Raw genomic sequence first — 20,653 nt, 5'->3', positions numbered from 1 at the left:
GATTGCCTTGGGTACCCAGGCATAATGCAGATAGCTGTCTTCTCCCTGGGGCCCAAAGCATGCTACCCAAAACGGGATATCTTTGGGATAATAACCGCTTGGACCATACCACTCCATCCCTTGACAGCAAGTGCCTTGAGGACATAGACCATATTCTTTATCCTCTGTGGGGCCCCATGCCCATTTCTTGAACACACAGACTTTTGCTTTCTGGGACACCCTCCGGGATTTGAGAAATGACCCAGAAGTGTGTCCAGGTGGAGTTACATCTAGTGCTAGAGAAGGCCGCTGAGGCTGGGATGATCTGGCCCGGGGAGCACGGGGAGCAGAGCAGCATCTGGGCAGAAAGCAGCACACCAGAAAAGAGTTTTTCCTCCGTTTTTTGGTCCCATTTTGGGCAGTGCACCCTAACTTTCTACGTTTTAGTTCCATAAAAACATGCCTTAGCCCCAGAACAGCAAAAATCGGGGTACTCTGAATCTATGAATCTGGCCCAAAATCAAAGTGCAATGAGAAATTGATGGCAAGGGATGCTCTCTTATCAATTCAGTAACCTGTGGATGGAGGACAGAAGGGAAATGGGAATAGGTGATCCATGCTTCAAGCAAAGACTCACTACCACCCCTACACTTCTAAAAAAAAAAAAAAAAAAAAAGTAGTCAACTTTCGAGTTTCAGCATGCATTCATTCATGGAGGAAGCATTATTGGACCCCTTGTTTTCACAAATGAATTCCAGCATCAGCACCTCCCAGAAATAGCTCTGTTCAGGCACTTCCTTCTGTTGATTCTGTAACAGCTTCTTGTGAACAGTGTTATGATCAACCGTTGCTACTTCCCTGGCTAGACTCTGAGCTTCCCGTTACAGGGGTCGTGCTGGTTCAAGGTACTCAGCAGAGGGTTGCTGAGTAACACTTAAGGCGCTCCATTATCAGAGAACTGTAGAAACAGATGTACTAGGAAAAAAGACCTCATTCACAGTAGCAATCCCAATGCAAAAATGCCTGCCAAAATGGAGATGACCTACGTCTATGTAATAAAGGCCTAAACTAACTCAGGTTTTCAGATGTCACAGATCAGTGAAATTTCCAAAATGTATTTTGTCAATTCATGCGTTTAGAAAAAAGCAAAAAAGAAAGTGTTTTTATAATGCAAAGGCGATTTCAATCCCAAAGGCTAGGGAGAGGGGAAATTCTTTCAGAGGAATTGATTTTGCCTTATACAAAAGTCACTGTGTTGTCCTTATTTTTCTCCTGCTATGCATTCATACGGCCCAGCGCCACCAAGCAGGTGAGCATGGGAGGGGCCGGTCCGAAGAGCTGAGGAAATAGAAAGACAAACCACAGTCCTGGGTGGAAATACTGAACGTTATAGAGTTCCAAGTCTTCCCAAATTACTGATTTAATGCCCTTCCCATCAAGATCCTAAAAAATGATACTAGGGTACATCTTGGAGAGTAAACAAGAAAGCATGGCCAAGTGGGGGAAAAAGTGTAATTGGAAACTTCCCCTACTAGGTAATACAGAAACTTTTTAAGTATTTCAGACTTACAATACAATTAAAGTAAATAGAATGGGACAAGCAGGGGCACCTAGGTGGCTCAGTGGGCTAAAGCCTCTGCCTTCAGCTCAGGTCATGATTCCAGAGTCCTGGGATCGAGCCTCACATTGAGCCCCGCATCAGGGTCTCTGCTCAGCAGGGAGCCTTCTTCCCCCTTTCTCTCTGCTTGCCTTTCTGCCTGCTTGTGATCTCTGTCAAATAAAATCTTTAAATAATAAAGACATCAGAGGCATCTCATTTAAAAAAACGAACGAAACAAGCAAAAAACATCCTAATTATACTATAGTTAAAAAAAGAAAGAAAGAAAGAAAGAAAAACCAGTAACCCCCAAATCTCATTGACATCAAAGCCACAAAAGCTTCCCACCCTGTTACATGTCCACTACTGGTCGGTAGGGGGCACTGCTCACCCAGTTTCTAGGGCTCCACAGAACCCAGCCGTCACAACAGAGGGCTGGTAAGACTGCAGAGGGAAGCCTGGCCCAGTCACTCCATGGAATAACGGAAATGTTCCATTAGACACACTGTCTGACATGGTGCCACAGCCACACGCAGGTGTCAGAACCATGAAATGTGGCTATTGAGACTGAGGAACTCAGTTATTAAATGTGGGTAGTTACATGTGGCTACCGGCTTGGACAGCTCAGCATCTGAAGGGTCCTGCATTAGCAGTTGTAGGCCCAACGGCAGATGTGCCATCACTTCCCATAGACACCACCAGAACTTGGCACACTGCACCACAAAATAAATCATAAGGGTCAGAAAAAGCTATTCCCCACTGTCCAGAAGGACAGCTAGAAATGTTAGCCATGAACATCGAAACTCTCACAACAGGGAAGGACTTTATAAGTCTAAAAGCAGTGGGAAAAATCCTAAAGATTATGCTTAAAATGTCCTCATGTCCAAAGAACTCACGCCCAAAATTTAAAGGCCAAGAAACTGAGAAATTGCTCTCATTAGAAAGAGTTCCTTAAAATCAACTTTAAGAAAAGGCCCATGTAAGGAGAAAAAAATGGGCAAAGGACATGAATGGCTAATCCACAGAAAGGAAACACTGTACAATTGCTAATTACTATACAATGAAAAGTTCATAGCGAAAAATATTGCCAATAGAAATAGTGAAATATTTTCATCTGTCAAATCAGCAAGATATCTAATACTTGGTGCTGGTCAGGAGAGAAGTGTGATGGACTTACCTGTGTGCTTGACCTCACCTTTCTTTACCAGTAGCCTTAAAAACATCCACATTGTTTGCCCCAGTAACCCTGTATCTGGGAATCTAGGCAGGAGAAACAAGTAATCAGACTGCTAAGACTTCCATCAAAGTATTATTTGTAAGACCAGAACACCTGGACACAGCCAATTGTTGGCTTAATTATCTACGTTCATCCAGCACTTTCTGAAAGCTGACAGGGCCTCCTTATGCAGCCTTTTAAAATGGGTTTAAAGGGAGTCAGCTGAGCCTCCATCACTTGATTTTGGCTTCAGTCATGATCTTGGGGTCCTGGGATCGAGCCCCTCCATGCTCAATGGGAACTCCACTTGGGAATTCTCTTTCTCTGCCCCTCCCCCTGCTTGTGCTCTCTCTCTCTCTCACCCAATTAAATCAATCTTTTTAAAAAATGGGTTTAAAGGGACGCCTGCATGGCTCAGTGGGTTAAAGCTTCTGCCTTCAGCTCAGGTCATGATCCCAGGGTCCTGGGATGGAGCCCCGCCTCGGGCTCCCTACTCAGTGGGGAGCCTGCTTCTCCCTCAGCCTGCTGCTCCGTTTGTGCTTGCTCTGTCTGACCAAATAAATAAATAAATTTAAATTTGAAGGAAAACTTCCAATAGACTCAAGAGTTTAAAAACCACGTATGAGGGCTGATCCCAAATTACATTTATATGTGTATACATATACATTGATACATATAGTTTATACATAGATGTCTAGAAAAGCAATGCTTCTTCTAAGGCGTGCTCTTACCTCCCCTGAACAGCAGGGAGCGTGGGAGAATCGGGTCTCTCTTCCGGAAGGCAGCCTGATTGAGTCCTGGGAGTCCTCTCGCTCCTTTGCTGTTTTGCTCCTTGGGCTGCTCCTGCTGGAGGCCAGGCTTCCTGCTGGAGCCCCCTTTAAACATGGCCTGGCTGGCTCAGTCGGTAGAGCATGTGACTCTTGATCTCAGTGTTGTGAGTTTGAGCCCCACGCTGGGCATAGAGCTTACCTGAAAAAACCCACTGCACCTCAGTTGGTTCCCAAGAGGCCTTTGGAAGCCTCCACCCCAAGGTGACCTTCCTGTGCCTCCTGTGCAGTGTCACTGCCGGTGGGGTTCCCAGCAGGAAACCTGACCCCCCCCCCCCAGCCTTCGTGTCCCCAAATCTCAGTGATCCTGGCTTGTCCAGTCCAGCTCCCAGCCCTCATTCCCCTCCCAGAGGTGTACTCCGCAAAACGAGGACACCTTAGATTTCTGTTTTCTTCGGTTTTCAAGCTTCTGGGGTAGGGGTGGTGGGTCTGTAGCTGGGCCTTGAGCCCAACGCCTGAGATTCTGCATCAGTCCCTCCAGGCTCACCTGCCCCAGCTCCTGCCCCAACACTTCCATTTGGGAAGGAATGCCGATGGGGACCAAGAGGCCACCTAGGCCATGGTCCCATGTCTGTCACCAAGAAGCTTTGTGATCTTGGGCACTCACTTTTCCTTTTGAGACTTTGGGTTTCCCAAAAGTCAAGGAGTGAGTTTGCATCAAAGGGAGTAGCAGGCAGGTATCCTCCATCCTGACAGTCTCTGGCTCTCCAATCACCAGGCCTTTGGGATAACCAGGATCCCTCCTCCCGGGGCAGTCAGGCTGGGCCTAGTCACCCTTCAGTAACTATCTTACCCACTTCTCATCTTTATTCCACGACCCAGGCTGACAAGCTGCATCCATCTGGGACATCGCCAATCCCATGGCAGGGGACAAGAGGCATGGAGAACCATGGTTGGTCTCCTAAGCTTATCCGTAAGCAATACTTCCTCCACATTTCGCTAGCCAAAGCGCATCACACGTGCATGGCTATTTGAATTCCGTAAAGCAGAGTGTATAATCCCCTGGAGCGAGGGGCTCCACGAAAGGGGGAGCTAAGAATCAGCACAGTGACACTGCCTGCCATTTACCCATTTATTGAGCCCTTGTTAATATCCCAGGCACCTTGTGGGGCACGTGGGGGGTGCAGTCAGTTGGGCACCTGACTGTTGGCTTCGGCTCGGGTCGTGATCTCAGGGTCTTGGGATCGAGCCCCGTGTCCAGCTGAGCCCTCAGTGTGCAGCCTGTTTGGGACTCTGTCTCCCTCTGCCCCTCCCCCCTCAAATAAATACATAAATCTTAAATATATATATATATATATATATTCCAGGCACCTTGGGACATGAGCCTCCACTCCAACATGATGATTAGCTAGAAAGCTGATCAACAGCACTGTGTGCACCAAACATTACTCTGTTTATACCACTATTTTGTGACAATACTGAGGTGGGAAGGTACGCCCGCTCTTATTTTGTCTCTACAACTCTGTGAGGTAGACAGGATTATCCCCATTTTAGAGATAAGGGGGCACCTGAGTCGCTCAGTGGGTGAAGCCCATTTTAGAGATAAGAACACTGAGGTTAAGTCACTTGACCAAGGTCACATGGCTCATAAGTGGCCAAGACAGGATGTAGACCCCAAGCCCTCTGAGTCTGAAACATGTACCTTTTTTTTTTTTTTTTAAGATTTTTTATTTATTTGAGAGAGAGAACATGAGGGGGTCTGGGGGAAGAGCAGAAGGAGAAGCAGACTCCCCACAGAGCAGGGAGCCTGCTGTAGGACTCAAACCCAGGACCCTGGGAGATGATCTGAGTCACCCAGTTGTCCCAGAAACCTGTACCCGGGGCCTTCCTGTCACATACCTCCCATGAAAAGCAGCAGGAGTCCAAGACGGGCCTGCCAGACTCCCAACAGTGCGGAGTATCTGCCCACATGCTGGGAGTAAGAGGATGTCAGCAGGTGGCCCCCACGGGAGTCAGCACCCATCACAGCACCAGGCTGTGATCTTGGGCCTGGCTGTTCTGTGTGTTCTGAGACCTGCAGGACAAAGTCCCCTGGGACACATTCGCTCTCGGTCTGACTCCCCAGCCAAGACACTTGGAGGCTCTGAGCACACCTTGTGGTGGGGGGCGGGGGGGGGGGTTCTCGATGAAAACAGAGAGACTTGGGTGCTATCAGGGAGTAAAAGCAGAGGAGAGGAAGCAGGCCTCACTGCTTAGAGTCAAGCCCTGCTCTCACAGGTACCAGCTCTGTGACCTTGAGCAGTTTACCTCAAACCCCACCCCCAGCCCCCCTTTGCCCCCTCATTTCCCTCACCTGAAGATAGAGTTAATTAAAAAGCGTCCTCCTGGAGCCATTGGAGAAAGCAGAGCTGGTTCAGAGCCCTTGGTTCTTGCCAGCGCCCGGCAGGAAGTAGGCCTCAGGAAGGGCTAGCTGGTGTTGCTTCAGAGGCCGGAGGAAGGGTCTTCCCAAAAGAAGAAAGGAGATCCAAAGGTACCCCCGTCCAGCGAGGTCACCAGGGCTGTATACCTGTATTTTAACAGTACATACATGTAAGTGTGTGCACACACACGCACATCAGACACACGAGTGAACGTGCACACAATCACACCAGAACCCCCGGATGAGGGTGTGCCCCTGACATTGGCGTCAGCTCTCCCTTCTTGGTCTTGGAATGATACCTTTGTCCTTAATGTCCCGAAGATCAGAGACGCGGAGGGCCTGGCGCCCTGGCCAGGGGAAGGTCAGCACATGGGCAGGGCATCACGGAGCATCACAAAAACACTCCAGGGGAGTCTGCATGGAGTTCTGTAACAACAGAGCGGTGAGGGCAACTCACCCAGGGAAGACTTCTTGGAGGAGGTGGCCTCTGTGGGACGGCTGCGGAGAGAAGAGGAAGGGCATTCCAGCCAGAGGGAACGGTATGCTTAAGACTAGCCAGGCATTTCATCGATCGACTGTGTTGCGTCAGTGTCTTGCAGTCAAGGCTCATGCTCCAGAAATGGACCGACAGTATGGTAGAGGGCCTTCCTGCCCTCCAGAACAGAGGGCCCAGCTGGGGTCCAACGTTCAAGGGTGTTTGCGGATTTCCGCGGCGGACTTGGGAGTTCTTCTCTCCTGCAGTAGGGGGCAGCAGAGAGCGCTGGGACCGGGGCAATGTGCGGATCCGCGGGGAGCGGACTTCCGGTAGGTGAGACCTGCTGCTGGAAGCCGACCCCAGAGGAATTCCGATCCGGTGCCCCTCGGCCGGAAGCCACTGTTAGGAGCCATTTCCGCAGCAGGTGACAGGATTTGGAACGCACTTGGGAAGAATAAGTAAGGTTTGGGCGCTCTTCTTAGGATCTTGGAAGGAAGGTTAGCAATCGGTTGGGCCTGCTCCCTTGCGAGGGGTGGGGAAGCTTCTGCGTGGACACCCCACAGTGAGGGAGAACACCAGCTTCCTGGGCACCCCTCCAGACAAGGGAGGACAAGTTCTATAGATGCCCTGCTCGCCTGGGCGCCTCCCGCCCCTGCCCTTGGCACCCCCAGCCAGTGCCGGCTGCTTCGGCAGGTGTCTCTACTGGCCAAGCATATTTTAGGCCAGGTGAAAAAAGCAAGTGAGTTCACACCACCTTCCTCCTTTCCAGAGCGCTAATTATTCATGGTTAAAAAAAAAACAAAAAACAACAGCAGCTTGAGAGCAAGAAGAAACCGGACCCTGCCCTATTTCCACACATCATGGATGAAGAAGTCAAGTTACCGGAAAATCAGAAATTCCCTTTCAGAACCCCTTTCAGACTGGTTCTAGACCTCTCCACGGTGGACCCCAAACAGCAGCCACGTGCGTTTTCTCATTTCAAATCTGCAAGACCTCTGCGAGGTAGGAACTCCTGTCCCCACTCTACAGGCAGGAACACTGAGGCTCGGCAGAGTGAAGTCATGCAGAATCAGGGGGTGAAGAGAGCAGAACTTGGTCTCCAGCCCAGCTGTGTGGGATTCCCCCACTATGATGACACACTGCCACATGCCAGGTGGCTTAAAACAACAGAAATGTATTCTGTGACTGTTCCCGTGGCCAGAAGTCTGAAAATCAAGGGCCGCATTCGCTCTGAAGGCTCTAGGGAAGATTCTTTGCCTTCTCTCTTCAGCTTCTGGTAGCTGCCAGATTCTTTGGCTTACGACTGCATCACTGATCTCTGGTCCGTGTTATCACGTCGCCTTCTCTCCTGTTTGTGTCACATCTCCCTCTGCCTCTTTTTTTTTTTTTTTTTTTAAGATTTTTAAAAATTATTCAGTTGAGAGAGTGAAAGAGCACACAACCTGAGCCAAAATCAAGAGCCACATGGCCAATCAACTGAGCCATCCAGGTGCCCCGGCCTCTTTCTTATAGGATAGGTGTGACTGTGTTTAGAACCCAGCTCGATAACCCAGGATATATCTCCAGATCTTTAAATTAATCTTGGCTGCAAAGACTCTTTTTCCGGTAGGGGGATCATTTACAGGTCCTGGAGATGAGGATGTGACTACCTGCAGGGGTTATTTTCCAGCCTACCACACCACAATTGCCCATTTCTTCCTCAGTTTATTCCAATGCGGACCTTAATTGTGTGTGTCGGCATGGGTTAGGCATGGTGCTAGGAGCTGGGAGCTAGAAAATGGAGAAATGACACAGTCCCCGCCCTCAGGGACCTTTCATAGCCATTCCCAAGTGTTCTCTTGATAAGTAGCGGGAGAAGGAGACACAAGGATAGTCACAATAGCTAGCACCTACTACCTGGAGACTGACATTTACATAGATTAACCCACTTGACCCTCCCCACAGACTTATTCCCATCTGTAGGGTGTCTCCTCGGTATCTGTACAGAATGCTCTAGGAGCAGAGGGGTGAGGTAGTCAAGGTGAGGGAAGGTGGTCAGGGAAGGCTTCCTGCAGGAGGTGCCATGCCACTTCCTGGGAATCTGGAAGGATGGGAGTGGGTCTGAGGAAGTGGCTGGGGGAGGAGGTAGGAGTGAGGAGTGCCCCAGGCAGAAGGAGGCAGGAGGGAACTGTGATGCTCTAGGACAGGTATGAGGAGAGACAGGAGAAGCTGAAGCCTGTTGAGGCTTCTCCCTAGAGAACGGGCTGGAACCCCCACTGCTCCTTCCATGCGTATTTCCCAGATGGGCCTACTGAGGCAGATGTTGGAAATCTCCTGGGGAGTCGGATCACCTGGAGAAAGAGGAAGAGAGGATAGAGGCCCTGGGTCTTCTTGCTCACTGCTCCCTCAAAGGGGCCTCTTGCTGCCCTGGGGCAAGGCCCTCCACCTAAGGTTCCAGCTCTGGCATGCTAGTCTCTCTGGTGCCACAGGGGCCTGGCCTACTGAACAATGAGGCAGAGCGGGGAGAGGAGGCAGGCCAGATCCTGCAGGGCCCCCAGGTGGGGCTGGGGTCAGCAAGTCCTTCTCCAGCAGCGACCTGACTCCAGAAGCGCTGTTAGGGACAGCTGTGTGGTTCAAAGCCTGGAGAGGCAGCACACCGGTTAGGAGGATGGAGTAGTCGAGGTGCACCCTGGTCTGGTCTGGGTATCAGTCCTAGCCCTGCCTCTCACACGCTGTGTGGCCTAGGGTAAGTAGTTCAACCTCTCTGGGTTCATCCGCTTCCTCCAGGATGAATGTAACTAACAACTGGATGCTCCCGTAGGAAACACCAAACACCTCCAGAGCGCTCGGGCCCGCTAGGCACCCACCCGGGGCGCGAGGATGGGCGGGTGGGGGCGCAGAGGGCAGAGAAGAGAGACCGCGGGACCTGGGCCTCACCTCTGCATTCTTCCAGGAGGGCGGGGCCTTCGGGCACCGAGGAGTTACGGGGCACCGGGCCGCGCGCCCTCCTCCGGTTTTTGGGTACAGAGGGAAACCGAGTCGGCGGTGCAGAGGTGGCCTGCCCCAGGAAAGCGCGGCTCCTTTTGTCTGCAGCCTCCGCGCCGCGCCGCGCCGCGCCGCCGCCGCCGCCCCTCCCCGCCCGCCCGGAGCGCGGGGCTGCGGCGCTGCCGCCGCTGACACGGCTCGGCCGCCGGCGGGCGGAGGCTGCGCGTCGCAGAGGCGCGCGGGCGGGCGGGCAGCCCGGAGGGCGCGCGGCGGCGGCGGCGGCGGCGGCGGCGATGGCGGCGGCTCGAGGCTGGCTGCGGCGGCCACGGCGGGCGGCGCGGCGCTTGGGCTAGCCGCGGGGCCGGCCGGATGGCGGGCGGCGCGGGCTGGGCGGGCGCCCCCGCGGCTCTGCTGCGCTCCGTGCGCCGCCTGCGCGAGGTGTTCGAGGTGTGCGGCCGCGACCCCGACGGCTTCCTGCGCGTGGAGCGCGTCGCGGCGCTGGGGCTGCGCTTCGGCCAAGGCGAGGAGGTAAGGGCGCCGCGCCGCGTCCCCGGGCCCCGCCAGCGTCCCTCCCCTCTGCGTGCCCAGGAAGGGCCCCGCCGGCGGCAGCCCCTAACCCCGCCCGAGCGGGTGCCCCGTCCCCCCCGGCACCCCCGAATCCCTGGCCCCGGTGGGACCCCTGCTCTCCCCCACAGCTCAGGGTGGCCTCCCTGCCCACCTTCCCTCCCCCGCAGTGCGGGTCCTTCTGATGGGTGTGAGAACCCACCCATGTTTGGGGGGGCAGGAGCTGTCAGAACCCGGCCTCCAGGCCGCCCCGGGTCTGGGGGAACGGAATACCAGGACGCGGGGTGGGGGCTGGCGCGTGCGCCCCGCTGGGCCTCAGCCAGGGGATGGAGGGGCCAACTAGGGGCACCCAACCCGCACAGGGAAGGATGACGACCTGGTGACCCTCCTTCGGGCTGGGATGGGCAGGCCTGGCTGGCAGCTGGCGGTGTTCGCTGCTGCAGGCCCGCTGGAGCCAAGCTTGCAGAGTGTCTCCGTGGTAGGTCGCGTCTATCTGGGAAAAGCAAGAGTTCTGTCGGTTGTTAGCAGGGCAAGAATCAGAGGGTGGGTGTTGGCAGAAGGGGTGGGCAGAGGAATATGAATAAATGCGCCCATCAGCTAGTGTCTTCTTGTGCCATGGGCACCGGGACTGATGGCTCTGTCTGGGAGGCAGGGCAGGGCTCCCACCCTCCTGTCACTGCCCACTCTGACATGCTCCGGTTTTTTCCGGGGAACAGAAGCCCTGCCTAGTGAGTTTCCAAGGCCACTTAAGGCCTCAGGCTCTGCATGGGGAGTATGGGGGCCCAGAGCGTCATGCGGGCCACTGACTGGTATTCTGTTCCTGGAGCACCTCAGGCCTAGTCCACAGGAGAAGCCAGGATGAGGTTAGATCGGACCCATGCCTCTCTGTCACCCAGTGGAGGGGAGATGAGAGATAATCATCTGTCCATAGCCCCCTTCTATGGCCAGGGTTTGGGAGCAGTAGGTGAAAGACGATGAGGCAGGTATCAAGTTTGAGAACCAGGTACCCTGTCCCAGGCAGCTCAGTGCTGTGGTTCCTGTTGGAGCCCACATTTCCTGCATCCGTCGTGATTCTTCCCCTTCCCCGTAGGCAAACCCTCACAGCAGCGCCCTCTGAGGCCACCTGAGTCCCCAGCAGGCACCACCACCTTATCCCCGAGCTGGACCACTACTGTTGTTGGAAACTTCTCCCTCCTGCATTCTTAGAGCCAAACCCACTTGTCACAGAGTCATTACCATTTGGCACTGGGCCGCACATGGGTCTCTCTTCTATGGGGCAGCCTTTAAATACCTGAAAAGAGCTCTCCTGCCCCCTTCACTCCTTCCTATCCACTCCTTCCCATTTTTACTCCTCTGGGTTGAATCCCCCCTTTCCTGAAGCGCCAGCCATTTCCATATGACCAGCAGGGGCCAGATCTGAGGCTTATGGCCCTGGAGCTGCCATCTACTAATTGTGTGACTCAGTTTTCCTAGTAATAGCACAGAGGGCTTGGGTCAGGAGAACTGCAGGACTGCTCCCATTCCAGCACCTAACACAACAGCAGGTGGTTCAAGGTGAGTCTGCCTTTTGCATGGTGGACCACACTTTCCATTCATATTGTCTTTCTGGCACCCATAGCCCCCAAGGATCTTTCTTAGAAACCTCTGCCACACCAGGATTCCCCTCAATCATGTAGAAGGGTCACAGTTTCCTTCCTTTTATAGCATAATCTTATATTATTACAGAAGTGGTTTATATGCACAGTAGGAAATTAGAAATATGAGCAAGCAAACGTAAAAGTATTATGTTCCCATCTCCCAAGCAGTTCTGCTGTGACACCTTGGTCACATCCTTCCAGCCCTGCTTCTATGCCTGTATGTAGATTTGCCTCATAAAATGAGATCATGCTGTGCATACTGTTTTGTAACCTGATTTTTTTTTTCCAGTAAATGATCAGCACTTTCTGCTTCAGTAAATTTTCATCTCATTTAACATGCAGACCTTCTTCACATTTCCCTGTTTGGCCCCAAAATGTCAATTTTTGCTGTTTTGTTTAAACCAGTTTCCTCTCTCTTGAGCTGTGCGATGCCTGAGTTGTTGGGACCCTTAGGCTTCTCCACTCTACTGCAATTCCTTTTCTAAAAAAGGAATTATCTTTTTAATAATTCTGAGTTGTTGAAGAGATCAGGCCTCTTGTCTGTGTCAGTGATTTCTTGAATTGAAACCTGCTACTTGGCCCTTATTCCTATTAAATTTCATCTTGTTCATTTCATCCCATTGAATTAGACAATAGAATTTAAATTCCTACCTCTGACACTCTCAAATGCTATGCTGCCTGCTGGTTGGAGAAGCAGGTGCTTTATGTCTGAGTCTGCAGGCTGATAGTAAACACAGGGCAGGACCACGGACAGGGCCTAGTAGGGGCCGTTCTACTCACCCTGTATTGTTGATTGAGACCCACAGACAAACATTTTGCTGCCTTACTGACTACAAGGGAGGAAAGTAATTTCTCCACAGGTAGGGATCCCTTCAAAATTCTATGTGCTTGAGCGGTTTCTATTTCATTTGTTCAAAAATTAGGTGGTGATTCCCCAACCTACTGGTGTTCAACGGTGGAAAACTGCTGTTTATTAGATATGGGGGTTCGGTGAACCTCTCAGAGTTGGTTACCCACATTTTACCAACTACCACCCAGAACACCATGGATGCCAGAATCCTTTGCACACATCAAAATATACTAGGTTGTGAAGTATTAAAAAACAACAACCATGAGGCCATACTAATATAAGTAAATGGTTGAATGAATGAATAAATAAATACTAGGTGACTTTCCCATATAAAAGAAATCATTTATATAGGTAATTCCCTATCAAGGAGGTAGAGCGTAAGTCCCCACCCTGTAAGTGAAGTGTCAGATGTTCAAGTGACCCCCTTCTAAAGAGCACAGTATGGAAAGTGGGGAGGAGTAACTTGCCAGCAGAGAAGCCTGAGAAGCACTACCTCAGCCACACAATCAAGGTCAACATCAACAGTGATAAGTTATGTAGACAGGGTGTACCCCTGATGTGATGTCATAAGTGGCACTTTACCTCTGTGGTCTTCCTTCCCAAACCCATAACCCCCATCTAGTCACGAGAAAAATGTCAGACAAACCCCAACTGAGGGATATTCTGCAAAACACCTTATCAGTATTCCTCAAATTTGTCAAGGTCATCAAAACCAAGGAAAGTCTGAGAAACTGTCACAGCCACACGGAGCCTAGGGAGACATAACTAAATATAATGCAAGTGGGATCCTGGAATAAGGGTAGGATATTAGATAAAAACTAAGGAAGTCTGAAAAAAGTACACACTTGAATTAGTAATGGTATTATGTATATAGAAGGTTGGCCTCTGGCATCCCCCTGATTTATTGGCTTAGGAATCATAGTATAAAAGAGAAGAAAAGAAAATTGGATAAAAACATGAGTACCTGAAATTGAGACACAAAGGTTGACCTTTTAAAGAATGCAGAGATGAGGGGAAACACCACTGTTCAAATTCTGAAAGTCCCTAATATATGAGAGCAGGAAAATTATGACAAGTACGTGGAACTATGGTTCGAAACCATGTTGGCTTCTTTTTTTTTTTTTTAAGATTTTATTTATTTATTTGACAGACAGTGATTGATCACAAGTAGGCAGAAAGAGAGTGAGAGAGAGAGAGAGAGAGAGGAGGAAGCAGGCTCCCTGCTCAGCACAGAGCCCGATGCGGGGCTCCATCCCAGGACCCTGGGATCATGACCTGAGCCGAAGGCAGAGGCTTTAACCCACTGAGCCACCCAGGCACCCCCATGTTGGCTTCTTATGTCTTGCTTTTTTATCTTCCCTAACCTTTCTCAGCCTCTGTTTACTCATCCATAAAGTGGGGATGATAATAGTCCCCATTCCATTGGGTTATGGTGGAACTTGGACCAGCACCCATGGGATGTGCTTAGTCCGGGGTCTGTGGATAGGCACACGGTCAGGACTGCTGCTGCTCTTGTTATGACTGTCTTTGAAACACTGGCATGCGCCTTTGCGAGGCTGTTCTGGGCCAGGGGTTCTCTGCGATTGAGGTCAAGGTCTGGGACTAGTCTGGGGTGCTCTCAGCGCGGCCTCCTTGTTTGGCTCGGATTGGCCAGCTCCTCTTGCAAACCGTCCAGCACTCTGAGGAGAGAGGACCTTGAAAGCAGCCAGAGACGGATACACTCCCTGCCATACATTCTTGTCCTTTTTCCAGTTCAAAGACCCTCCTTCTTGCTAGAAAGATTGGAAGCAAAAGTAGTTGAGTGGCATCTCTGCCCTCTGTTAACACAGCACCAGCTCCTCTGAACCATGGGCTTGTCCTTCCTGCTGGGAATGGGGACCAGTGTCCAAAAGGGTGCTGTTCATTGTCTCAGCGGGGTAAGTCAGCTTTAGCCAACTAGGACTACTCTATAATTTCCCCCTTCTTTGCTGCTGCCCCAACTATGGCCAGAAGCTACTGGGACATGGGGCTCCTCGTTCGTATTGGGCAGGAGATGAAATAAGTGTCCTGATGGGGCTCCCTCAGTCCCCCCACACTCACGACACCACGAGAGCCATGCTGGTGCTGCCTGGATCTCTGAGCTGGCAGAGGGGTTGGAGGGTTGGGGCAGGACAAGACTCCTCGGGAGCCAGCCCTGGGTGGGGTTCGGGGGACCCATCCCAGGTTTGTGGGCTGCTAGGGGCAGGGGGTTCCTGAACTAAAACTGAGTTCTGCCCAGGAGAGGGGATTGACTGCTGGGGAAGAAGCAGCCCTGTCTGCCGTATCTGTGGCTGGAGCTTGGGAGGTAGGGAAGGGATAGGAAGAGAGGAGCCAGTTCAGGAAAGGTTCAGCCATTCTCGGAGGACAGTGGGAGATGCCGGGCAGCATGATCAGACATGTGCCTGAGAACAGAGGCTGGCTCTAGCAGAAGACTGTGACATACGGTCAGAGAGGAAGAGGAGGGTCTGGACTTGGGCAGGAGTGGCAGGCAGAGTCGGCAGAGGCCCCCCAGAATGATTCAAAGCTTTGAAGGGAATGATTCAAGGCTTTATTGGTGAATAGGCCCCCTTTATGTGCCTCACCCTAATGGGGACATGCTTCAGATGGCAGAGCCCACAGACCAGAAGGAAGGCCTAGGTCCTCTGAGCTTCGAAGAACAGGTGGGGCATCTGTGGCCCATGAGGGGGGAGCAGAACAGGAGTGGGCCAGAGAGACCTTCTCTTTTCCTGTGCTTCTGCTCCTGCTGGGTGCTCCATAGAGAGTGTGGTCCCTCAGGCATGAGGGGCGAGTGCAAGGGACCGAGCTCTAGGAATGGGGGAAGGGGGACAAGCCCTAGCTGGGGTGCGGCACCCTCAGGCCTCTGACCTGCCGGCACCATTGTCTGGCTTGCTGGGAGGAGGGGCGTGTGAAGACAGCCCTGCGGGCTGGTCCCTCTCATCAGACACCCTTGAAGTGGCCGCGTCCACAGGGCGCACCTCTGTGGGTTCGAGCTTCCTTCCCCAGATACTGGGTTCCAGAGAAGAAGAAAGCTCCAGGTAGCGGAGGACTTGCTTGTGGGCAGATGTGGTCGGGTGCCCAACAGGGGCTAGAATTGGGTCTCCCAAACAGCAAGCCGTGCCATCAGTGTAGTTCCAGCAGCTGGAGAGTCCGAGCTCCCTCTGGGTGCTGGGCCTTCACCTTGTGAAGTAGGATTTACCCCTTTCCCACGTGGTTCCCCGAATTACCAGCCTGGGCAGGCAGGATGGCGGTCAGACCTGGCCCCAACTCTGAGGTCCAGGAATGTTTCCCGGCTCCAGGGAGAGAACCAAAGAAGCAAAGAAGGAGAAAGGAGTGCAGGGTGTGGAAACAAGGCCCCAGGGAGCAGTGCTTCGCCTGTGGCCGAGGGTCCCCGCATGCCTCCCCGGGATGGTGGGGTGAGAGGGGGGCCCCGGGATCCTGGTGGGTAGGGGGGCAGATGGCTGAGAGATCCCTCCTCCTCCCCTGGGCCGGGGGAGAGGAGGTCCCCTGCCCCCTGCACGGGTCTTGGAGGACAGTGCAGATTCGGGGCTGGTGACTGACCCTGTGCAACTTGGTGCCAGCTGGAGTACCCGCGTTCCTGGGTCCATTTCACAGACTTGGCAGGCGAGGTTCCTGCCAGACCCTGCAGTAAGTGTACAAAGGAAGGGGGATCCTCTTCCTCCTGCTCCCATGGGCCCTGTGGGCCCAACCTGCCAGCAGTGAGCTCCACCCCAGGCCCTGAGCCATCCCACTGGCACAGAACGGGAGGCTGACGGCCAGCCCAGAATGACAGCTAGAGCTGGGCCAGTGGGGCTAAGGAGGGATGGGGGAAATGCCTGCTGACCTGGAAACAGAATGAGCGTCACGAGTGCGTTAACCGCTGTCTCCTCATACGCGCACACACATGCAGTTTGGGTGAAAGCCTTGAAATTTTTATAGCGTTGTCTTAATGGAAATACCTTTTGGATGTGGAGGTTGTCTTAATATATGTTTCCAGGATTTAAAAAATTTTTTTTCTCTCCATTAACATTTTGCGTGGCTACTATATGCCAAAACTCTTCCAGGCACTGGGAAACCAGGGTGGCCTGGAGCCAGAGAGACAGGCAAGGACGTAAAAATGGCCATCAGGTGGTGTGAGGCACAAGGAAGAAACAAAGTACGGAGACAAAACCAAAGGAGGATTTTTTTTTTAAAGACTTATTTGAGAGAGAGAGAGAGAGAAAGAGCAAGTGAGCGAGAGAGAAAGAGCACGGCGTGTGGAGAGGTAGAGGGAGAGGGACAAGCGGGCTCCCCACTGAGCAGGGAAGCCTGAGGTGGAACTTGATCCCAGGACCCCAGGATCATGACCTGAGCCAAAGGCAGCCACTTAGCTGACGGAGCCACCCAGGCGCCACCCCAAAGGAAGATTTTTACCCCTAGAATGACTGCGGGATGCCTCTCCCGTCACACGGGGACATGGAGGTGGAACATAGCATGACGTGGGGGACCAGCTGCCCCCGCAGATGTCTGCAGGTGGCTGACCCACGCAGAGGCAGGAGCAGACCTGGAGGTTAGAGATGCGGCAGGCAAAAGGAGAGACTGGAGCCGGGCTGGGCGAGAGGTGCTGGAGGCACCGAGCAGGGCAGCAGCAGCAGGAGAGAAGCAGCTGGATTTGGAGACAAGAGCCCGCGGGAAGTAGGGTGTGAGAGACGGGGAGAATTTTGAGAATTTGCTGGCTGGGGAAGAAGAAAGCAGGAGGCAGGCTGGGTGAGGAGTCAGGAGATGTGCCTGGCTTGCCGACGCCGGGCCAGATGAGTCCAAGAAATGCGCCTCAGGCTTGCTCCTGCTGGCCAGCCCCTGCCTCCCTGCCTTCCTCCCTCCCCTTCACCCCCCACGCCTTCTGTCCCACTGCCCACAGCAGAGACGCTTTCTGAGGGAAGGACCTGCTTCAGGTGTGGTTCAGCCCCCCTTTAGAGGACAGACACAGGCTGGGGCCCCAGGGCCGCTGCTGGGCTCGCTTGAACATCTTATCTTCCCGTCTCACCATCTTCTATCCGGGAGGCCGACTGCTCATCGGCCCGCCGGTCCATCTGAGGGCTCCTCCCTGCACAGGGTAGGAGCTGACCAGTGCCATAGCTCATTGCTTGAACGTGCTGTCGACATGACTGCCGGCCCCCTCCAGTGGACCCTGCCTGGAGCCATCCCCTAATGAGACTTGGGGCTCTATGCTGTTCCCCCACCCCCTGCATCTTCTGATCCTTAGGGGCCCACCCCCAGAGACATACCTTAGGACCACCACCCCACCACCCCTGGGGTCACTCAAGGGAGATGCCCAGCTTCCTCCAGAAGCAGGCAAATTGATTGCGCATCAGCCTCTGGTGGCTGCTGTCCCCAGGAAGATCCCGATCTAAGTCCAGTACACACCTGGGCAGGGTAGACAAGTAAATAGAGGACTGATTTATACCAAAACAAAAACCAAAGGGGGGGGGGGCTTGGAGTGCACTCAGTGCCTGTGTGGCTAGAACAGCTCCTCCAAGAGTGGGTGCCTCACTGCCTTCCTAGGCAAGCCCGTTCTGTCCTGACAAGTCTCTGGCTGAGTCCTCTTTCGCACAGTGAGTTGAGGTTTTTGTGTCCTAGAGCTCCAGTCTTTTGCTCATCCCTCCCTTTCCCCATCCATTGAACCGTCCACCTGCACCTTTGACAGGGCACCCACGTGCACATGCAGGCCGGGGACCTGCTCATCCAACCGTCCGAACAGCTGCCTTGCCATCGACCCATCCGCTCACCCGTTGGTCACACGGCCTTCCTTTTGTCCATCCATCTGTTCACCCACCTTTCCACCAGCCTCCGCTGCCTGTCCATTCACCGTCCAACCAGCATTTCCAAGTGTCCGCCACGCCAGGGCTGGGGACTGGCATTTTCAGGGAGTGACATGTGGCCGTATGGGGAAAAGGCTCCGCCAGGACATGGAGGGTGAGGGCTGGGGCCAGCTGGTGACCTTATGGAGTTGTGGATGGGCAGCGACACCCTCCCGCTTCCGACCCGCTTTGGAGCTAGCTGGTTTTGATTTCTCACTTCCTGCATTGGGTACTGAGTCTGGAGAGGGCTGAGGCCTTACTGTAAGTTGCAAAAACCTAGGTTATTGCAAAGGTGCTTATGATGATGGATGGACCTGTCTCCTTATCTGTAAAAGGGGGGTCATATTCTGAGAACTGGAGATAAGGTGGAAAGACCAGCAGGGTGCCTCTTGGCATTCTTTCTCTACGCCATGACCCTTGTTGGCATCCCTCCTGCTCTCCATCCTAGCGTGCACCTCTGACTGCTTTCCTCTGCCTGGTACTTTTCCAGGCATGGGCCTCCCTGCCAGACGTTCTCCTGCAGCCACTAGTGACATCTCTGTGGTTGGAAGGGAGGGGGAGATGATCTGTGCAGTCTGCCTTCTTAGCTCTCGTTCTTTCTCATTCTGGAATACAGCCCTAAGAACTGGAGAGGTGAAGGGAGTTGCCCAGAGTCCCACAGTAAGTGGAGGGGCTGGCACAGGAACCCAGGTCCGTCAAGCTCTCACACGGCCTCCTTAGCACCTCCACATTCTTCCACGGTCAGGGTCCGGGGAGAACGACCCGACTGGAGTTTCAGAAATTTGACATTGGAGAAACCTCAAATCTAAGGCTTTGTCTGGCTTTCTAAATTGGGGGTGGCCTCAGTTCAGGGGCTGGAGCAGCACCTGGCCGGAGCCATAATTAGAAGCAGATCTGTAATCTGCAGGGCGGCGGGGGCTGCTGTGGGGAGCCCCGAGTGGGCCCTGCAAGCCGGGCTGCCTTGGCTGTGATGGGAGGGCAGGTAGCAGCCAGAACTGAGGTTTTAGGGCTGGCAAATCTCGCATCTCCACTGCTTCACGTGGGTTTCCTGCCAGGTGCCCCTCCTCCATCCTCTGCAGCCCCACCAGGCTCATAGGGCAGGGGCCGGGGCCGGGCTCCCATCAGGACACCCACCTGTGCCCTGTCCCCATTCTCCAGGCTCCTTCATCTTCTTGGTCACCAAGGCCCTGTGGCCCCAGCCAGCCTTGACCTCCTTTTGCTCCCCATGCATCCATGTCCCTTCAGCATCTCCATTCGGGCTAGGCCACTCTCACATTCGGTGAGGACGCAGACTTCGGGCGCTGATCTACTTTCCAGCTGCAAGAATTAACATTACCCAACCTCCCACTGGCTCAGCCACACCCATAAGGCATATGGCACCCATAAGAGCTTGATACTATCGAGCTCTTAACCCCATGACACAGAGTAGATGTCGTAAGTATTCGTTCATATCACTGTTACCACTAAGTCAGTTTTCGGGGTGGGCTGTCCATTTTCATTCTTTCAGGGATTGTTTTGGGCACCTGCTCTAGGCCGGTTGGGGGCTAGAGGGCATACTGGTGATTAGGATAGGGTTCCTTCCCTGAGGGACTCCGCCCTGGGTGTGGGTGTCAGGGGGGCATTCTCTGAGGGAAGTCAGGGCTCCCCTTACCACCCCAGGCAGCGCTGGAGACTCGTCCTGCAGGGCTTGCCTGTGAAGACAGGAGACTCACTCTGCCTGGGGACAGGAAAGCATCCCAGGGGTGACGGTGGGGTGAGTCCAGATGGGAAGGATGGCTGTGCCAGGAGAGACACCTGCTGGGTGGGATGGATGGCCAGAGGGAGAGGGACCGAGCTGCCAGGCAGTGGGGGCCAGACGGGGCGGGAGGCGGGGGAGGAAATATTGAAGAGGGGGGCACAGAGGGATAAGGTAGCTCTGCTGTGTTTCAGACAAACCCGTCTGTGGTAGCCTGAGCCGAGGGAAAGGCGGCCAACGTGGAAGCTACTGCCTCCGTGCAGGCGCGGGAAGGAAGGGGACGAGGAGATGGAGAGAAGGGGAGGGTCCGAGGGTGCCTCCCGGGCTGTCCCCTGGACTTCGCGGTGCTGTGCTTGATGAACAGGAGAGAGCGTCATCTCACGTGTGTCCTGGGCCCTCCTTTTAGGTGGCTGGGGGATGGGGTCTAAGCGCAGCTCAAGGATGTTTGCACACCTGCACGGCTCACGTGGCCTGTGAGGCCTGCCCTCACCCTCAGGGGTCCCTCCTAGGACAGCTGCTGTTTATCTCAAAAACAAAAAGGCTCCAAATATTGTCGTCAACTTTATAGGACAAGAAGGGTCACCAGCACCAAATTGTA

General features: G+C 53.5%; 1 protein-coding gene, 1 long non-coding RNA gene and 1 other non-coding gene across 3 annotated transcripts in view; all 3 read left to right on the top strand.

Annotated features, from left to right (window-relative positions):
- Nucleotides 1-3,678: 3,678 nt before the first annotated feature.
- TRNAK-CUU (transfer RNA lysine (anticodon CUU)) lies at nt 3,679-3,751 on the top strand. The gene has a single exon. It is a non-coding gene; the product is annotated as a tRNA-Lys (tRNA).
- Nucleotides 3,752-6,769: 3,018 nt separating this feature from the next.
- On the top strand, nt 6,770-7,787 carry LOC131816304 (uncharacterized). The gene is made up of 2 exons (XR_009348006.1): nt 6,770-6,916; nt 7,223-7,787. It is a non-coding gene; the product is annotated as an uncharacterized LOC131816304 (long non-coding RNA).
- A 1,984-nt stretch (nt 7,788-9,771) lies between these two features.
- RAB11FIP4 (RAB11 family interacting protein 4) overlaps nt 9,772-20,653 on the top strand; it is a 116,862-nt gene continuing 105,980 nt past the window's right edge. Inside the window, exon 1 of the mRNA XM_059147641.1 lies at nt 9,772-9,945. Coding sequence (XP_059003624.1) covers nt 9,787-9,945 — 159 coding nt within the window. The 5' untranslated portion in view covers nt 9,772-9,786. The remainder of the gene's footprint in view (nt 9,946-20,653) is intronic.

This window comes from Mustela lutreola, chromosome 15, assembly GCF_030435805.1.
Source record: "Mustela lutreola isolate mMusLut2 chromosome 15, mMusLut2.pri, whole genome shotgun sequence".
Classification (NCBI taxonomy): Eukaryota; Metazoa; Chordata; class Mammalia; order Carnivora; family Mustelidae; genus Mustela; species Mustela lutreola.
The sequence above is the reverse complement of the archived record's forward strand: the minus strand, read 5'-3'. Positions and strand labels throughout refer to the sequence as shown.